This window comes from Neophocaena asiaeorientalis, unplaced genomic scaffold (assembly GCF_003031525.2).
Source record: "Neophocaena asiaeorientalis asiaeorientalis breed wild unplaced genomic scaffold, Neophocaena_asiaeorientalis_V1.1 scaffold234, whole genome shotgun sequence".
Taxonomy (NCBI): Eukaryota; Metazoa; Chordata; class Mammalia; order Artiodactyla; family Phocoenidae; genus Neophocaena; species Neophocaena asiaeorientalis.
The window spans coordinates 270,569-289,397 of NW_020172270.1; the positions used below are offsets into that span (position 1 = coordinate 270,569).

An 18,829-nucleotide genomic window follows, 5' to 3' on the forward strand; every position below is an offset into this window, starting at 1 on the left:
CTCTCCAACGGCAATGGAAAAGTTGCCTTATATATAGGACAGTTCTTCCACTTAAACTAGACGTAAGCTGTGGTTTTAGAAAGAATCAGAGTGGGGGAGGAGGCAAGGCAAGTTTTTCTCTTCCCATAGCTTCGCCAAGGGCACCACTTCCCCTTGGACTGACTGTAGGGGAGGCTGATGGATTGTCTAGGACTGGGCACTGGAAACAAAGGTGCTTAATTACTCATGGCTTGCTCTATGCTGCACAAGGAGAATGACACAGATACCACCCCCCTCTCCCAGTCTCTCCACATCCCTTGCCTGGAGGTGGGGGAAGGTGGAAGGAAGCAGAGAAGCAAGGACCATGCAACGGAGACTGTTTATTCACCGCTCTGGAGCTTCTACACCCTGATTTAAGGACAATGCAAGGACTGCCTACCTGGGAGTCAGGAGAGCTGGGCTCTCGTTCTTGAGTACTAAATAGATATCGGGAAGACTGAAAGATTTACTGAACCTCTTTATATCTTAGTTCTCCAATCTAAAAAAAACTGGATAATTTTCCTTTCCCAATTTAAGCCATGGTGCTTTTATGAGTGACAACTGAGATGACAGGTTTGGAAATATTTTGCAAAATGCAGAGCATTTACTTCATGTAAAAGATCATTATCTGGAACTTCTCTCAGATGCAGAAGAAGGGTATTGTGCTGTCTACTAGTCACATATGGCTAGTGAGCATCTGAAGTGTGGCTAGTCAGAATTGAGATGTGCTGTAAGTGTAAAATACAGTCCCATTTCAACAAATGTAAAATATCTCAACAATTTCTTACATTGGTTACATGATGAAGTGATAAGATTTCAGATATATTCAGTAAAATAAAATACATTTTCAAAGCTAATTTCACCTGTTTCTTTGAGCGTAACTGTGGCTACTAGAAAATTTAAAATTACATACAAGGCTTGCGTTTGTGGCTGTCATTATATTTTTATTAGACCGAGCTGGTACATCCAGACAGTCACATTCAGGAAGGTCAGAACATCCAGGTCCCTCCATCTTAGGCAACCCAAAGCAGCGTCTTTGGTTCAGAAGAGGACTCCCGGATACTATTCTCCCATGGGCACCCTCACCTGGCCGTTTTGTGGCCCTTGACCTCCCCTTTCAAAAGCTATGTATTTTGGTAGAGAAGACATTCATTCTTGGGCGTTTGGGAACAGGGAAGATTTGACTTTCAGGAATAGGTGCACATAGGTTGGGGGAAGGAGGGTGCAGAACATCGGGTTGCTGCAACAATGATATACTATTGAAGAATGGCAAACTAATGATCACATTACAATCCTCTCAAGTGGGAATTAGCTTCCTTGGAGGCTCCTTTAAAAAAAAAAAAAACAACAGAAAGAAAAAGAAAAGATTCCTTCCCAGCAACTAGCTGACTTTGTCCTTTTAATTCAATTCAATTCAATTCAATTCAATTGGGGGGTAGCTGCATACAGAGAAAAATTAACACATTAATGGCTAAAATGGAAGTAGAGAGACACAGAAATGTCTTCCTTTCGTTCTGAAGCCAGGCTTACCTTTGCCCATCAAATGGCAAGTCCTAGGTTAATCAAAAGGGAGCACTGCACAAACTTCCTTCAAACATTCCACAGGAGCCTTCCGGGCTCAGGTTTCATCTGCTTACCACACAATCCCTTGCCCTACTTTAAAGACAAACCTGGCTAATGGGACTTGGATTCTCAGAGTCTGTCAGCTCTGCCCAGCGAGAATGAGAGCTCCTTATAGCAATACTGTATAGACAATCAAATCCTTCCTTAACTCAAGTTTAGGGCTTAGCAACAGACATTCCCTTTGGGGGCAAACTCGGTACTGGCAGGAGTAGGGACTGAACTTGAAGGGAATAAAGTAGAAGGACTTTGATTTATTCATGGGCAGAATTGGGAAAGAGACACCTTAAGGAATAAGGAACAAAGAATCAAATTATGACGCAAATTACAGACCAAATGGCATCAATTTCCTGAGCCTCAAGTCAAACTGAACCCAGATATTATCTGAACCATGAACTGGACCAAATACATATATATTATATATACATATATTATATATATAATATATATTTATTTGAAAAGCTAGCAAACTTGTTCAAACCAGAAACAAACCTATATATTTTCTGATGAACTAGAACATCAAAACATTCCTTTAACTGAACCTGAACTGAGCCAATGTTTCATTTGGTTTGAATCCCGGCTAAAGAGGAAGATTTTTGGCTTTCGTCTGCCATCAAAGGAAGGTAGTTAAGGTTCCCTGGAAATGGCCTATCTTCCACAACCTTTAGTCGCTCAGGTTGAATGAAGAAATGTGGATCCATCCGCAAGTCTCAGATCTAAGACAGACCGACACAGAATGGAAACAGGGTGGTACTACCATGTACTACAAAAGAACAAAGAATTTCAGCCCCACACATTGCCATTATTCTTTGGTTAAATGTATATTCATCTGTATATGTCTCTTGCTAACAGCTCAGAAAACCTTGATACTTTATGGAACGATTCTTTCTTTATGTCTGTAAGGAGAAATTTATGCTAATGCAAAACTCTGCATTGTCTATAGCTCACCCTTCTTGTTACCTGATTCTGATTCTGTGGAAGCTATTTTACAACCCTGGAAATCACCGGTGACAATGGAAAATGATTTTTGTCTAGACATGCAAATTCTGCCTTATCCAAAATGGAAACCAAGTCTTAGACAAGGTAAGAAACTTGTCCCAAGTCACAAAGCTGGGAAGTGGTATAATTGGGTTTTCCTAGAGAGATGTCTCTCCCTCCTCTTCCATATCCTATCTCCCTACACCTCCCAGCTTGAGATGGTCCTGAGTGAGGAGGGGGTGGAAAAGGGAAAATGGGTATGTCAAATCTGAACCTTACCGAAAGTCCCGTTTGCCTGAGACCAGCTTTGGCCCTGTGCAATGTTCACTGAGTGGATGTCCTAGACTTGGCCCTAAACTCCCATGGCATGGCCAAGGTTGTGTTACGTGAATCCTTTTACCCTTTGGGGCTGAAATCACGTGGAGGCTCTAAATACATCATCTAAGATAAGCTCAAATGTTCCGGAAATTGCCATGAAGGTTGGCTAGACTAGAGTTTGACTTCATTTATGTTCATGGACTATCTGAAATGAAGATTTAAATTCTCTCTACTGAGGATAACACTTTAGATTTTTTACTGGTAGGAAACTGGGGCTGCTTGTAATTCTGATATCTGCCAAAGTAAGGTCCCGTTTTCCTACCTCAAATTGGTTACTTTGTTTACCTTGTGTGTGTGAATACATCCTCATTCCTTCTTTTAGCAAGGGAGGTCTGAAGGAATAAGAACAGATCTTGCCTGCCTAAGCCTAGGTTGGGATCTATTATAACTCCTTTCAATTTGACACATATTCATTGAGTCCTAATGCATTCCTTCTCTGTCTCCAACATCTTAGAATCAGTGAAGTGCATACATTTTAGAAGGGTAATTCTGCATGTAGTATGCTGGAGATCAATTATTTGACACAGGTTTAAACTGTGTTTAATTACAGGCGGTTGGGTTCACGTGTTCTGGGTAATCCAATTGGATACAGGCTGCAAAGAGAATCGATTTACTTCAAACTGCTACCACTCCAGCCTTTCTAACTAATGGGTTAGGTGATGGTTTAAAACTAGGTCCACAGATTCTTTGATATTCCTCCCTTCCAGAAATGGAGCCTTCTTCCCCTCCCCTTGAATGTGGGCTGGCCTTAGTGACCGCTTCTAACGAATAGACTAAAACAGAAGTGACAGTGTGTAGCTTTGGAGAGTAGATCATAAAAGGCACCACATCTTCTTCCTTATTCACCCTCTTGAATTGCTGTCTGTGGGGAAGATCCTGCCAATGGCCATCTTGGAAGTGGATCCTACAGTCCCAGTTGAGCCTTCAGATGACTATAGCCCCTACTAATACCTTGACCTCAACTACATGAGAGATTCTGAGCTGGACACAACCACCCAACTAAGCCACCCCAGGATTCCTGACCCACAGAAACTGTGAGACAAAAAAAATGTTTGTTGTTTTAAGCTACTATGTTTCAGAGTAATTTGTTTTATAGCAAGAGATGAGTAATACAGGTTAGAAATCCCAGAAATAGCCAGTGATACTTCTGAAAAAATGATCAGCTAAGTGGTTATTGCCAGACTTTAGGAATCTTGATCAACTGTTTAAAGTCCATTTTTCGGGCAAGGCCCTGCTTAGAACCTTATAAACGATTTCATTCTCAATCCAAGTGCTAAACTCTAGGTCTTTGTAGTTTGAACAATATGAGTTTGCTTAGATAGATTCATGTGCTGTTCTGTACGCTTAATCAAAATATCACCAAACACGTGCATTTTTTATTCCTTCCGCAAATATCACCTACATGCTTATTGGGTCTCTAGTACCATGCTGGGTGAAATAGGTGCTCTTATGCATCTATTCATTCACAAGCATTATTTGAGCATCTACTAGGACCCAGGTACTGTGCTCAGCACTGAGGATACAGAAATGAACATGACACCTTGCCCTTGAGGGAACCAGCATTTAGTTGATGAAGTAAATACATACAAGTAAATACATACTTTACAACACGGTTGTGGTGAATATTACCCCAGAGATATGAATACCGTGCTATGATGTTACGGTGAATGGAACAACTATTTCTATTTGAGGTGTTGAAGGATGAGTAGGAGTTTTCAAGCAAAGAAGAGTGGCAGGTTTGAGGGATGGCATTCCAGGTGCGGGAGAACAGGGTATGCAAAGAGATGAAAGCATGAAAAGCCTGAGCTGCCTCTTCACAGTTGAGTTCCTTCTGCTTGAGAATAAAGAGATGGCCAGTGATAGGCATGGTAGTGTGAGGCCAGCAGGACGGGCTTTTTTTCCAGGCCACGGGCATTTCATAGCCAATAGGCTGCTCAAGCTGCCTCAAATTGAAGAAGCGATAAAGAGTGCTTTTGCTCTCTGCCCCAAGGCTCTCAGGCTAGAATTATTCTCATGGTGAACCCTGAGCTTTGGGAGGACAAATGAGTAAATCTTCTGGAGCATATAATTTCTTTACCATGAAGGACTCAAATTGTCTGTGCATGAGTCTATTAAGCTTCTAAACTTGGCCTTCTCTGCCCTTTTGCCTTTTAGATCAGTGCCACTCAAGCTATGGGTGCGAGACCTCGTACCACAATGTAAACCAGCACTCTGCTGCCTTTATCAGTAAAATCATGCTGTGAAGTAAATGGTTTGCTCAGTGGCATGATTTACGCCTCCACAAGCTCCTAATCTCATCACACACTGATAAATAGTTCAAGGGTCAGCAGTGATCCCTAGACCACATTTTTTAGATTGCTCACTATCCACTAAATAAAATCCTCTATGACAAATGCCTTTATTTCCTTTCAGAGCCTAGCCTGTATGGCCTTTACTCCTGTGAGAATGATGCAATTTATTTTGTTTCTCTTTTGGTTTTGACTTCTAAAAAAATTCAAAGTCAAATTTGAAGCTCAAGGGCATCCACCATGTTGACACTTTGAGGGAGGTGGCTTCTTTTTCTACATTTTGTTTTTGATTCTGATTTTCTATCTCAAATTTACGTTTGACTTGATTATTTCACTGACTGTGCATTGGCTGGATGACGTTGAGAATGATGGCAATGAACACAACCATGACAAACAGCATTACAGCAGGCATGGCAAGTGGGTCAGATTTCTGGTCTGCATCCATTTGAGTAGAATCGGTGTTGCAGCTGTGTCTCCATGACTCCAAACAAGTTGAACTGGTTAGTCTCTGAACTGATAGAATTGGTCTCATGGAGACACAAATGGTGTTCGTGAGGAACTCATTCCTCTGCATGCAGAGGGTACTGGCCTCTGTAAATGAAGTCAGCGTGCACAGTTAGGAGAAGAGCACTCACCGTCTTGGTCGTTACCTGAGTCAGCTGGAGACTTGCTCCGGCGCATGGGGCCAGGGCTCTTGGCTGAACTCTTCTGAGGTGTTGGGGATGCCTTTGGGCCAGCTGTGGCTGATGGGTTTCCCTTCATGACTCGGCATTCTGGTGGAAAAGGACACAGACAGCTTAGTAGAGCCGGGGAGAACCAAGACTCAGCATCTTACCAACCTCTGGAAACTGCTATAAGCACCACATACCAAAGCACCTTAGGGCTCAGGACTACAACATGGTTCTCATTGTTTGAAGGAACGATGGCTCTGGAGAGGGAGGCATGGGAGAAACTTTCAGAAGTCACCTGGGCTAAGCCAGGTGTCTCAATTCCTGAATCATGGAAACAAGGGAAGGAGTAGAAAAGCAGTTCGGGCAGGTAATTCAATAGCCAACTCAATCACTTTTGGATAACCCAGTCATGTCTCAGAATAGCACCTGTTGACATAATTAATTAATTTCCTTGGAGAAGAGACTGACAGCTCAGAGGCTGCAGCCACGCAGATGAAACATTCATGAGTAATTTAAAGGAGGGGGAGGGAGCTATTATTTATTATTCATCGCATGCCACGTATTGTAATAGGCATATTAAGGACGTCATGCCATTTTATAAATAAGCACTACCACCACCACCACCATCTTGCATTTACAGAGTTCTTTTCGATTTTCAATGCATGTTATCATAATCTGCTGTGCTGGTTTAATGAATAAATGGACCGGCAGTGACCACGCCACTGAGAACTTACAGAAAGCTCCTGGGTGTGTAGGAGAGTCTGCCAAACGTTCCTGCTACTTCCCCGACCCCAATCTGACACGTTCAGAGCACCCTTTCTAATGCAGGTCACTCAGCATCCCTACAATGGTAATTTGGGGGCGCTGATTATTATACTCATTTTGTTGATGAGAATACAAAGAGCTTAAGCCTCTTGCTTAGGGTCACAAAGGAAGAAAACAGCAGAATACGGATGAGCAGTCAAGTCTCCTGAGTCCCAGTCTAGAGCTCTTTCCACTATACTTTCCCCAACCTCACGTGATCATGCTCAAAGTGGAACCAAACAGCTAGGCACAGGGCTGTCTCTTCATTGGACACCTCCTTGTCACCTTCTACTTAAAGATACATTGAAAATATCAGTTACTCAGAAAGATTAGGTCTTTTCTGGTAAATTAAGTTTTTCAGGAAACGGAGTTAAGCAGAAAGCTCATTTTTGTTTGTTCTACTTCTCGTTTTGATTGATAAACTTTAGTGATTACTGTCCAGAGCCGAAGAGGTAGAAGATACAGGAAACTGGACACAGCCCGAGATTTGTTTAGCTATTTTCCGGTCATTTGCCTCTTCTCAAAGTGAACACAGCAGAAATGCCACCCCTTTCAGGGTCCCTGTCACTTGAGTTGTCTGTAAACTCTATATTAGTAAAACTTGATTTGTTTTTTCCCACACTTTATTCCTCATTATTGGGAAATATGTTTTGAATGTGTCTTTCCATCGGGATCATACCCTAGTCCTGTGGCTGTGTGAGCTAATTCACCGTGAACTTACACGTGGAGCTTGGACTCAAGCAAAGGGAGATGGGCAGATGTTCACCTCCTTCCTGAAATTAACAATCTTCTGGAATCTTGAGCCACAAATCAGGGGGAATGGGGCAACAAGCCAGAAGGTGGGAAGAGGGAAAATGTTTGACACTAACAACACAGTGGAAAATATTTCTAAAATGGAACCATCAACATGGGCCAAATAGCTGGAGGATGTTGACTAGAAAAAAAAACATATGCATACAATATTCAAGCTCTGAATCCAAATGTTCCTTACCGTGGTCTGATTGAGCCTGTCAGCCCATGTGACATAATATACGGGTCAAGAAATATGGTCACTATTGGGGCAGGTAGTGAGTTTTATTGAGTCTGGAGGCCAAACATCTGAGATATGCAATCAACTTTCACTTAGAGACTCATGTATCCAACTATACAAGAGAAAGGGACCATGCATGGATGTTTTCCAGGCCATATAAGCCCATGGAAATCCTAAGGGATAGAAGGAGCGAGAACAATGGAACAATAAAATTCAGTGGTTGTCCTTACCATTTTCATCCAGAGAAAAGTCATCTTGAGCGTAACGAAATTTTTCAGGACCGCAGGCGATAAACACGTCGTCATCACCAAAGAAATCATGGAGACAGGTTACCTACAGAGAAGGCGGAAACAGGAAACATTGACTTGATATGTGATGGTCTTGTGACAATGAACTTCATGACATGTTGGCACGGGAAAAAAGTTTCACATTTTAGCCCCCAGGGATCTCCTCTTTCTCAAAATACCAGGCTCACAGTCTGCACCACCGCCCCTCGTGAGTAAAGATATACTGAGTGCCATTTTCCTTCCATGTCGCGTGTGTGGTATCTTGTTTCCATTTCACCAAGAGTAACTTCAAGACCATGTCCAAATGGAATGTTCCCCTCTGAATTGAAGTCAGCAAGCAGAGGACCCTACAAATGTCACCTTTCCTCAGAGTCTCAGACAAGAGTGCTGCTAGCCCAAGTCTGGGGGCAGGGGTGTAGGCCAAGGAAGATGAGAAAGACCTTCTGCAACCTGAGATGGACAGACTCTGGCTGACCGAGACGTGGAAGTCCCTCTCTCTATCTTCACGAGTTTTGAAGAAGGGCACCAGTTTTTAACCGCTTTGGACCCACAAAAATTGGACTTTTTGCTAAAAGTGAACTGAGCACCTGGTAGTAGCCCAGAATACCATTCCTCCCTGAAAAAGAAGGAGGGGAAAACCGTCCTAACCACTTAAAATTTATTCAAGAGCAATGGGTCCCTGAAGGCTTGAGGGTCTGCTGGAAAAGTCGTGTTCCCAGGACCCTTCCCGCCCTCTAGTGCCCTATGCATTGCGGCTTGTCCACAACAGACAGTCCTCCCCAACTCCTTTTCTGCACAAAGAAATGAGGGTCCCTGGGAAAGTATGCTGCTCCTGCAGTCTCCCCACCTCTCAGCTTTCCTAATTACATTTGATAATTAGTCCAGCACACCAGGGAAGGGCCAGGAGAAACCACAGGCGGACTCTCAACCACTGCGCCACCAGAGAAGCCCAGAGTCAAAACATTCTTATCCCAATCCTCAGCTTGAAAGTGTTCAAAGCTTCTAATTGTTCTAAGCTACCCATTCAAGCTTCTAGTAATGACTTTCCAAAGGCACCGTGCTCACAAACTAACAACTGGGTGCAGAGATCAATATGTTACATTTGAAAAATGTTTGTATTAATAACATCATCACCCACCCAGGGTCTATTCAATCCCTGTTCCCCCAGCCAAGATGATTGCAAGCCTTACACAGAGCAAGGGATGCTTAAACATTATCCGCATTGTCTCAGCCTCCCAATCACCCAAAGGATGCCAAGGGAAGAGAGGGAGACTTGGAGGGCTGCTGGGTTCACCCCTATTAAGCCTCTTCCCATCCCCGGGTCCTGACCTCATCAAATAGGCCACCATCCTTCTTCAGCCCACTCATCCTCACCCATTCATTCCACAATCATGTAATAACAAACAGAGCTACCACTAATTGAATGCTTACTTACTTCCAAATCTGTCATCCCATTTTACTCTCACAACGATTCCTAGACGTTGACATTATTGTCATCGCTATTTTACAGATGAGAAAACTGAGGTCCGGAGACAATAAGTAAATTTACTCAGGTGGAAAGCGATGAAGCCAAATAAGTGCAGATCGATGTGACGCCAAAGCCTGTGCTTTTAGCCACTCGGTAATACAAAGCACTATACATATGGTTCAGGCACTGGGGAGGCAAAGATGAGTAAGACTCGGGCCACGACTTCATGGAGCTCATAATCTGATGGAATGAGATACACTGCAACAGAACATTTCAGTATCATGTCATGAGTGCTAGGAGTATCTGCAGGTGCCTTGCGAGCTATTTAGTACCACCTCCAAGTGACCCAGTCACTAACTGGCATGTTAGTTCAATAAGCAGCCTGCATATTGCCCTGGTAGTGGATCCAACGACAGAGGCTACATACATGGCTTTGAACCCTTCTGCAGACGCCCACTGACATCTTGGACCAATACAATTTGGAGCCCCTAACTATGATACATTGTGTGCCGCTGAATTGTTTATCCCTTGCCACCTCTTGACCCTGAAGATCTCTGCCATGCTCTGTGTTTGAGGTTGCCCCTGACTCTGACTGGCTTCATTTAGTTTCGGTCATGAGTGAGGGAAGCCCCTCCCTTGGGCATCCCTCCACTAGTGGTCTCTAGCATTTAGCACTCTGTTTCAAAACCTGCCTGTATTTTCATGAATACTCACCTAGTCCTTCCCATTAAATCACAGCTCTCCTGAATGTAAAGACCAAGTTTATCGCTCCCTATATATCTTCCTGTGGTTCCTGGTAGAGCACTTAATCGCATAGTGAGAATTTAGCCAGGGCTGTTTTTGCCTCAACTGAATGTAAAGAAAATAAGAAGGAGGCTTTGTAAGGCTATACAAAGGCAGAAAAGTAGAAACAAGAAAGAAGAAATCAATAGCGGCAGACAATAGGACCTAGCATTCAAAGGTTTTGAAAGGTAACACGAATATATAAATTTAGGAACAAGAAAGGAGCAATGACTGTGAATTCAGAAGTTATCATTTGCATAACTATGACAATTAGTTTGAAAACAGATGAAATGGATCTTTTTAAAGGAAAACATAAATAAAGAAATTAGCTCAAAAAGAAATAGAAAACCTCAACCAACCACTGGTCATAGAAGGAATTTAGTAAATACTTCAAACAGCAACCCTTCCCCCAAAGGTACCAGACCATTAATTTTGGAGGTATTTGTGGAAATCACTTCCCAAGAAGAAAAAACAAAAGCTCGAAAGCAGCCATGGCAGTGACAGATTGCTGCAATGAACACTGTGATACATGACTCTTTTTGAATTATGCTCTGGGGGTTGCTGTTACAATGACCCACCCTCCTCCAACTCCAAGCCTCTCTGCCCCCGCCCAGGCTTTGGGAAAAGCCTTTGGATAACCCCTTCTCTGGGGAGCTTCTAAGAAAGGCAAAGCCCCTATGCTTCTGACAAATTCACAGTGGTGTGGCTGGCTTCAAACACATTCATTTTGCAATCCAGCTGTTCAGCATCAGGTTTCTTGTGTGATCCCACCCCACATGTTACTGGTTCCCAAATGTAGACAAATTCATATTGTGCATGTGGATACCCAGGTTTCCCAAATGCCTTGGATGCTGAGACACAGCAGCCCTCCCCTGCTTTGTTACAGAGCTGGGAAAATAGAAAGCCCTCCGTCTTAAACACGAGGAACCCAAAACACAGAATGTCAAAGTGGCTGAAGGATACACAGATGGATCATGGCACAGTTGAGACTAGCACTCAGGTGTCCCGATTCAATTCGGGACAAAACAATTCAATTGCCTGAGAGAACGTGCCTTCCTAATCCCTGATTTCAAAGGCTTGTATACAGCTTAGGCAGGAGAGTCACCTTTTGTCCTCATCAATGCCTGATACACATTAGAACATTTTATTGGACTCAAAAAAGATAACATCTTTATGGATCACATTTTAAATCTATGGATGAGAAGACTCCTATTCATTACCGTAACTGAGTATGCAGTAGAGAAGGAAGGCAAGGACGAGGGGAAGGAGGAGGAAAGGAAGAAAGAGGAAGAAGGAAAAGAAAAAGAATGGAGTGTAAGGCATAATTTCCAAATGAAACTCACACTCGCATCTGCTTTTTAAAATCCCACTCAGTTAACACGATACAAAATCCACCTTAGGTTACGTTGCAAATATATAATTTTGCAAACCATTTTTTTGTGGTAAAATTTCTGCCATGAGGTGGCAACGGAAGTGGTAAAAATAATAATCATTATGATACCACTTACAGCATCCTCAGAGATCAAGGGTCTTGCTGACATCAGCTTTTGTTTGAAACACACTTGGGTATTTAAGTCAGAGGAGAAAACACAAAAGCATGACACCCATCTTTGTAATTAATCAAATGCCCCCACAAAATAAAGTCAATCAACTCAGGTGAACACTGAGCCGTTTACTCAATGTTCTCCCTTTAAAAAAAATAACAGCATGAGTTGGGGGAAGGGAAGCTAGCTCGGTTATGCATTAGAGCGAACAATAGATTATATGGACCATCCAGCGGCTTAAATGTCGAACTACAAATGGGGAAAGAGAGACAACAGATCACTGTGTGTGGCAGTCCATTAGCTGCAAATGGCAAATTCACTCTGTGATTTGATTTAAGCTTGATTAGATTCTCCACCCACATATTACAGACGCTGGCAGTGAGTTCTCATACGTGTCTGCTGCTGGTAGATTCTATATTTCACTGTCTAACTGTTCAGAAAGAAATTTAAGTAAGGTCTTGCTTGTATATCTATGAGACTCACTTCCAACGTGCAAAATACTTTCATTGAAAGTTCAATTCCACTGATATTCATTCATAAAACACTTGCTATGGCAAAGGAACTATGGTTCTTCTGGAAGAAGAACCGCATCTTGTTGACTATAGTCACAGAGATTCTAACTCTCTATAGCACAACTGCCCGGACCCATCTGCCAGCCTTCTGCACAGACAAAACATACAGCTGTCTACTGGTGGAATTCAGGGTGAAGGGAAGGGCAGAGAGTGTCTATGGGGAGAGGAGTGGCCCCAGGGGCGCAGAAGAGGGAACCTTGTGGCAAGGAAGACAAAACCACACTGATTTCCCCGTCTTGCCAACAGTGCGCCCTGCCCTTAGTGTGGCTGGCAAGCTTTGCAAAATGAGTTCATGAAAGATTCAGTAAACATTACGGATGAGGCTTTTTCTAAAAGTTACTGCTACTCTCATTCTGAAACATTTCCTGCCTGCCTGCCCTGGATGGGCTCCGGTCACAGGCTGGCGCAGGGTTGGCGTGGTGAGCGGAGACAATGTTTCCTATCTCTAGACTCCTGTATTCACCTACCTGCTTGACAGCTCCATTTGGTCATCTGACGGGCATCCCGGATTTAATATGCCCCAAACCAAACTCTTACTGCTCCCTCTCCAAATCCCACTTCCCTCCAACTTTCCTCATCTCAGTCACTGGTACCACAATTCCGCCAGCTGCCCAAACCAGAAATCTGGGAGTCATGTTTTTTTTTTACTAGAAGTCACATTTTATCTTGTCCATTGTCACCCTCCTCGTCCCAAGTCCACCCCTACACATACACTCGCATATCACTCTTCCGCTAAAAACCCTCCAAAGCCCGTTAACCAGAGGCAGAATAAAATCCACTTTCTATCTTGCCTGTATATTATCCAATCTCTTATGCCACATATGCTAGCTAGCTCCAGTCACACTGGCCTTCTTTCTGCTTCTCAAACACATCAAGACCTTTCGTGCTTCAGAGCCTCACTCTTGCAGCTCCCTCTACATAGAAAGTACTCTTCCCAGAGTCACAGGCCTAGCTTACGTCTTCCCCATCAAATCTTCACCACATACTGGGGGACGTCCCCGGTGGTCCAGTGGTTAGAACTCCGTGCGTCCACTGCTGGGGGCCCAGGTTCAATTCCTGGTCAGGAAACTAAGATCCCGTAAGCTGCACGGCATGGCCAAAAACAAAAACCCCCAAACAACAACAGCAACAAAAATAAAATAAAGTACCACATGCTGTATTTAAGTCTGAGCAACCCTCAATTTACATGCCACTGTTGCTTAGAATTTCAGATCTTTTATTTAACCCCACAAATTAGTCATTATTATTTTAATTATTTTATATAGTTAATATTACTTAAGTTTATCTACATATATATTTACCAGTCTATTTGATCACCATTTCTCGTTACACCATTTCTCTGGGGTCATTTGAAAATTAGGAACACGTTTGACCTTCCCACTCTATCTTCCGTATCTCAGTCTCACCTTCATATTTTCCATCTTCTTATCTCTTAGGGCTACATTCTGGAAAACATCTTCAAATCTGCCACTTTGCTCTTTCTTTCTTCAGATGTATCTAATTTGCTGTTTGACCCACTCAAAGAGCTTCGAATTTCAATGATAATAATTTTGACTTTTAGAAATTCTATCTCATTGTTTTACCCAAATTTGCCTGGTCATAGCTGATAGTCTCTTTTTCTTATCCCATTTTGGTTACATGTTTGGTTTATTTAAATAATCCATACTAAGTTATTTTAGGTCCTTATCTGATCGTTGTAATATCTTATGTCCTTGAGAATCCAAACCTGTTGTTCCTGCTAATTCTCCCTCATGGTGACTTGTTTCCTTTTGTGTTTGATAATTTTTAAAATTATGAGCTCATATTTGATTACATTAAATCTTTGGGAATCCTCAGGGGTCTAGGCTGGGGATGCTTTTCTCTGAAAAAGACATGAATTTGTTTCTGCCAGGTGCCAGGGGACACTAACGCTATGGGGGCAGCACCTTTTTTCAGCTCTGGTTCCCCTTGTGACATGAGTAGTATGAATCTGAATTCCAGACCCGTGTCAGAGCAAGCTTTGGGATGTGTCTGTAGCACCAGACACAGCGACAGTAACAGTAGTACTCTTGCTTATTTTGTTTCCTACCTGGAGTCATGACAGAGACAAACAAGCTTACAGGTAGGTTTTTGGTATATCCCCTTTTAAGGGTCCTGGCTTAATGCGGAGGTTGCAGCTTCGGGTCCCTCACTTTTCAAGGACCTTGTGTCAACTGAAAAAAAAAGACCCCAAACCCCGCACAACATAAAAAGCTTGAGTCAAGTTTATTCAGTATCTTACTGAGGACTATAGCCCAGGAGACAGCCTCTCAGACAGCTCTGAGAAATTGTTTTCAAGAAGTAAGGGGGGGGCGGGTTATACACATATATACATATGTGATTTTGGTGAAGGAGGTACGTGCAACTAAGCACACATCTCGGTAGAAGGTTGCTGCTAGTCACGAGGAACAGATAGATAGCTTAGTTAATGGTTTTAGTGCTTTTCTAAGTATAGAAAGATGCAAGAATCCAGTTTCATAAAAAAAAACTTCTCCTGAAAATATCTACCTGAAGGCCTGTTCTGCCAGTTTTCCCAGAGCGCTGAGCACCTCCTTCTTGATCTCTGTCATGAACTCCTTTCAGGGTGGGTTGAAGGTCAGCAACTGAAGTGGCTAATGACTCAATCCTTGTAGAGCCAGATGATGAGTGACATTCTTTAGTTGGCACTTGCATGTCCTGCGCTTCTGATAATATCCAAAGCACCGGGCTCCGATTATGGGTTTTGCCCTCAGGGAAGCTCAGGCCTTTACGTATTGCCTGCTGCTCTAGTTTCAACTTCTGGTCCCTCTTCTCTCTCCTGCCCTTCTTTTCCGGAAGCTTAGAAAAACATTTAGAAATGTTTGTTGCAGGTTCCTCAAAACACTAAACACAGAATTGCATATAACTGGGTCCCTGGACCCAGTTTTAACATGGGAGGGTGTGTGTATGTGTGAAGTGGTTTCTCCACACCTCTAATAAGCAAAGCTTGGATACCAGCAGGGTGGCCTACAATTCGACTCAGTTCTGACACTATCTATCTGGAGATAGCATCAGATTCCACGGGTTAAGGGTTCAGTCCTACAAGACTGCCCCCCACCCTTTAGAGATCAGTCACAAGCCTAGGTTGTTGTTACCTGTACTTCTGACCAACTGGCTATAGATCAGAGGTTAAATTTCTTCCAATTGGAGTAAACAGAGCAGACTTGTTTGGGATCCTCTAATGTTGGGGAACCAGCAGGAGGACACTTTGACCCCCATCAATGTCTAACCCCATTTCTTAATAACCATCTAAAGATTTCCACCTTGCTGGGACAACTCTTCCATCTCCGTTTACTCTTCGTTTTAGTCCTATTGATATTTGCTTTATTCACCTTATTTCTCATAACCATTTCAACATTTCCACCTTGTTGGGAAGGGTCCCGTGACTCTCCCCTCGGCCCCTCCTTATTCCCTTGTTAATTAACCTAATGTTTTTATTAGAATCTGTAAGACCCCCTGAGGGGAAGCTGAGGCAGCAAATTCCATAACGCTTCCAGAACTGTTTTTTATGTTTTACAGCATTGAGATTATAAGGGGTGCCCGTGTGAAAGTGCCCTGGATAACAGGCATATTCAACAGGTGAATATTCCGGTCATCACAAAGCCAGTACTACGTGGCTTGCATACAAGCATCAGCTGCTTCCTTTGGGGTGTTCTACTTGACATTCATATACCACACTCCCTGGTTTCAGTAGTTTCTTGGTTTTGCCCTCTCCCCACGCTAACTTCTTGGCAACCAGAGGTCTTACAATGTACTTTGTGTTGTCCCTGCACGATTTTTACCTTGGCGGGGGGTGGGGGGAGGCAGCTGAAGTTCTGAGTCACTGAAATCTGCTTTTGGTCTAGCATCAAAATCTGACACACTATTCTCTTTTAGTTTATCTATTATAGATCGCAATACCCAAGGGAGTGACTATTTTGTCTCGCTCTTATCAGTTTACATTTCCTTATGCATCCAGTGAATTAACTCCCCAGGAGTTGGAGCCATCACTAGATTCCACTGGTAACGTTTACCTTTAGGAAGTGATCGCAGCATAGCTGCTGCTTCGTACTGTGGGTGACCATGTGGCCACACAGGAATCAAAGGTTCATCATTCTCCTGTCCTTTCATCCTTTCTCTTCCAAACCACAAGTTTCTGTGAGCCAGGGCTAATCCCACTTCATTGACACCAGTCGTCAATTCCAGTGTGTATTTGTGTGTGTGTGTGTGTGTGTGTGTGTGTGTGTAGTGTCAGATCCCACAGGTTAAGGGCTCAGTCCCACAAGAGTGCCCCCAGCTCCTCCATTTCAGATGCCGGTAACAAGTCCAGTTCTCACCTGTACTTGTGACTGTTGGGTTATAAATCAGAGGCTCCCAAGACCTCTTCTTTAAGTTTGATTAATTTGCTAGAGTGGCTCCCAGAACTCAAGAAAACCATTTACTCACTAGGTTACTGGTTTATTATAAAAGGATATAAATCAGGAACAGCTAGATGGAAGAGATGCTTAGGGCAAGGTATGGGGAAAGGGCACGGAGTGTCCATGCTTTCTCTGAGTCAATCTCCCTTGCTCTCCACGTGTTCACCAACCTGGAAGCTCTCCAAACCCTCTCCTTTGGGTTTTCATGGAAGTTTGATTATATAGGCATGATTAATTAAATCATTGGCCATTGGCGATCCATTCAATCTCCAGCCCCTCTCCCCTCCCAAGAGGTCTGGGTGTGGGACTGAAAATTCTAACCCTTTAATCACATGGTTGATTCTCCTGGCAACCAGCCCCCATCCTCAGGTGCCTTCCAAAAGTTACGTCATTGACATAATAGAAACACCTTTATAGCTCTCATCACTTAGAAAATTCCAAGGGTTTTTGGAGTTCTTTTGCCAGAAATAGGGACAAAGACCAAATATATATTTCTTTGTATAAATCACAATATCACACCTAAAGACCCAGCAATTCTACTTCTAGGTACATATACCAAAAAATTGAAAGTAGTGACTCAAATAGATACCTGTGTGCAACGTCCATTACGGCATTATTTGCAATAGCCAAAAGGTAGAAACAATCCAAGTATCCACCAACAGATGAATGTATAAACAAAATGTGGTATATACATACGAGTCACATTGTATTAATGTATTCATACAATTCAACCACAAAAAGAATGCAGTTCTGGGCTTCCCTGGTGGCGCAGTGGTTGAGAGTCCGCCTGCCAATGCAGGAGACACGGGTTCGTGCCCCGGTCCGGGAGGATCCCACATGCGGCGGAGCGGCTGGGCCTGTGAGCCATGGCCGCTGAGCCTGCGCGTCCGGAGCCTGTGCTCCGCAACAGGAGAGGCCACAACAGTGAGAGGCCCACGTACCGCAAACATAAAAAAACAACAACAAAAAACAAACAAACAAAAGAATGCAGTTCTGATACATGCAAATTGGACCTTGAAAACATTATGCTAAATGAAATCAACTAGACACAAAAGGACAAATATTGTAGGATTCTACTTATGTGAGCTATCTAGAATAGACAACATCACTGAGACACAAAGTAGACTAGAGGTTACCAGAGTCTAGGAGAAAGGGGATTGGGGAGTTACTGCTTAAAGATTACAGAGCTTCTATGTAGGACGATGAAAAAATTCTTGAACTGGGTAGTAGTGATGGTTGAACAACATTGCCAAGGTAATTAATGCCACTGAATTGCATACATGAAACGGTTAAAATGACACATTTTTTGTAATATATATTTTACCCTAATTAAAAACATTAATAACGTAATATACCCAAAACCACTGAATTATACTCTAAATGGATGAACTTATATTATGTGGATTATATCAATATATCAATAAAGCTGTTTAAAAAAGGGAAATGTAAAGAAAAATTTTGCTATAATTTATCCAGCATATAGTTGTATTGTAGCAGGAAGACGTTTTAGAAAACTTAGTCTCCCATATTGCAGAAGCAGAAGTCCAATTTCACCTATTCAGTGAGGTCTTCCTTATCTCCCAATCTAAGCTAGAACCATCACCACCACCATAGATCCAAGAGAGTAGAACCCTCCTCTGTTTTGTTCACCATTGTATCTCCACTAAGTCTAAGTCTAAAAAGTCAAATATTTAAAAAATCTTATTATCACCAGCAATAACAAGAGTAGGAAGAGTTTAAGAACTATAATAATTAAAACCGTCTCATAGTTAAGGATATTACAGTATAATAAGATTATTCTAGACCACTAGCGATCATTGTCTAAAGTCAAAAGAGATGAAGATTGACTCGTTTACTAAATTCTAGATCTGTTTGTTTCCTAATTGTATGCATTGAAAAACACGTCCACCCCCTCCCCAGCTAAAGACCATTTCTTTAAGCACCTAAGTTACCCT

At 42.7% G+C, this 18,829-nt stretch overlaps 1 protein-coding gene across 1 annotated transcript in view; it reads right to left on the reverse strand.

Annotated features, from left to right (window-relative positions):
* The window catches only part of DCX (doublecortin), a 107,590-nt gene that overhangs the window by 21,734 nt on the left and 67,027 nt on the right, over nt 1-18,829 (reverse strand). The window contains exons 3-4 of the mRNA XM_024762508.1: nt 8,018-8,120; nt 5,918-6,055 (exon numbers count right to left, since the gene is read on the reverse strand). Of these exons, the coding sequence (XP_024618276.1) occupies nt 5,918-6,055; nt 8,018-8,120 (241 nt within the window). The remainder of the gene's footprint in view (nt 1-5,917; nt 6,056-8,017; nt 8,121-18,829) is intronic.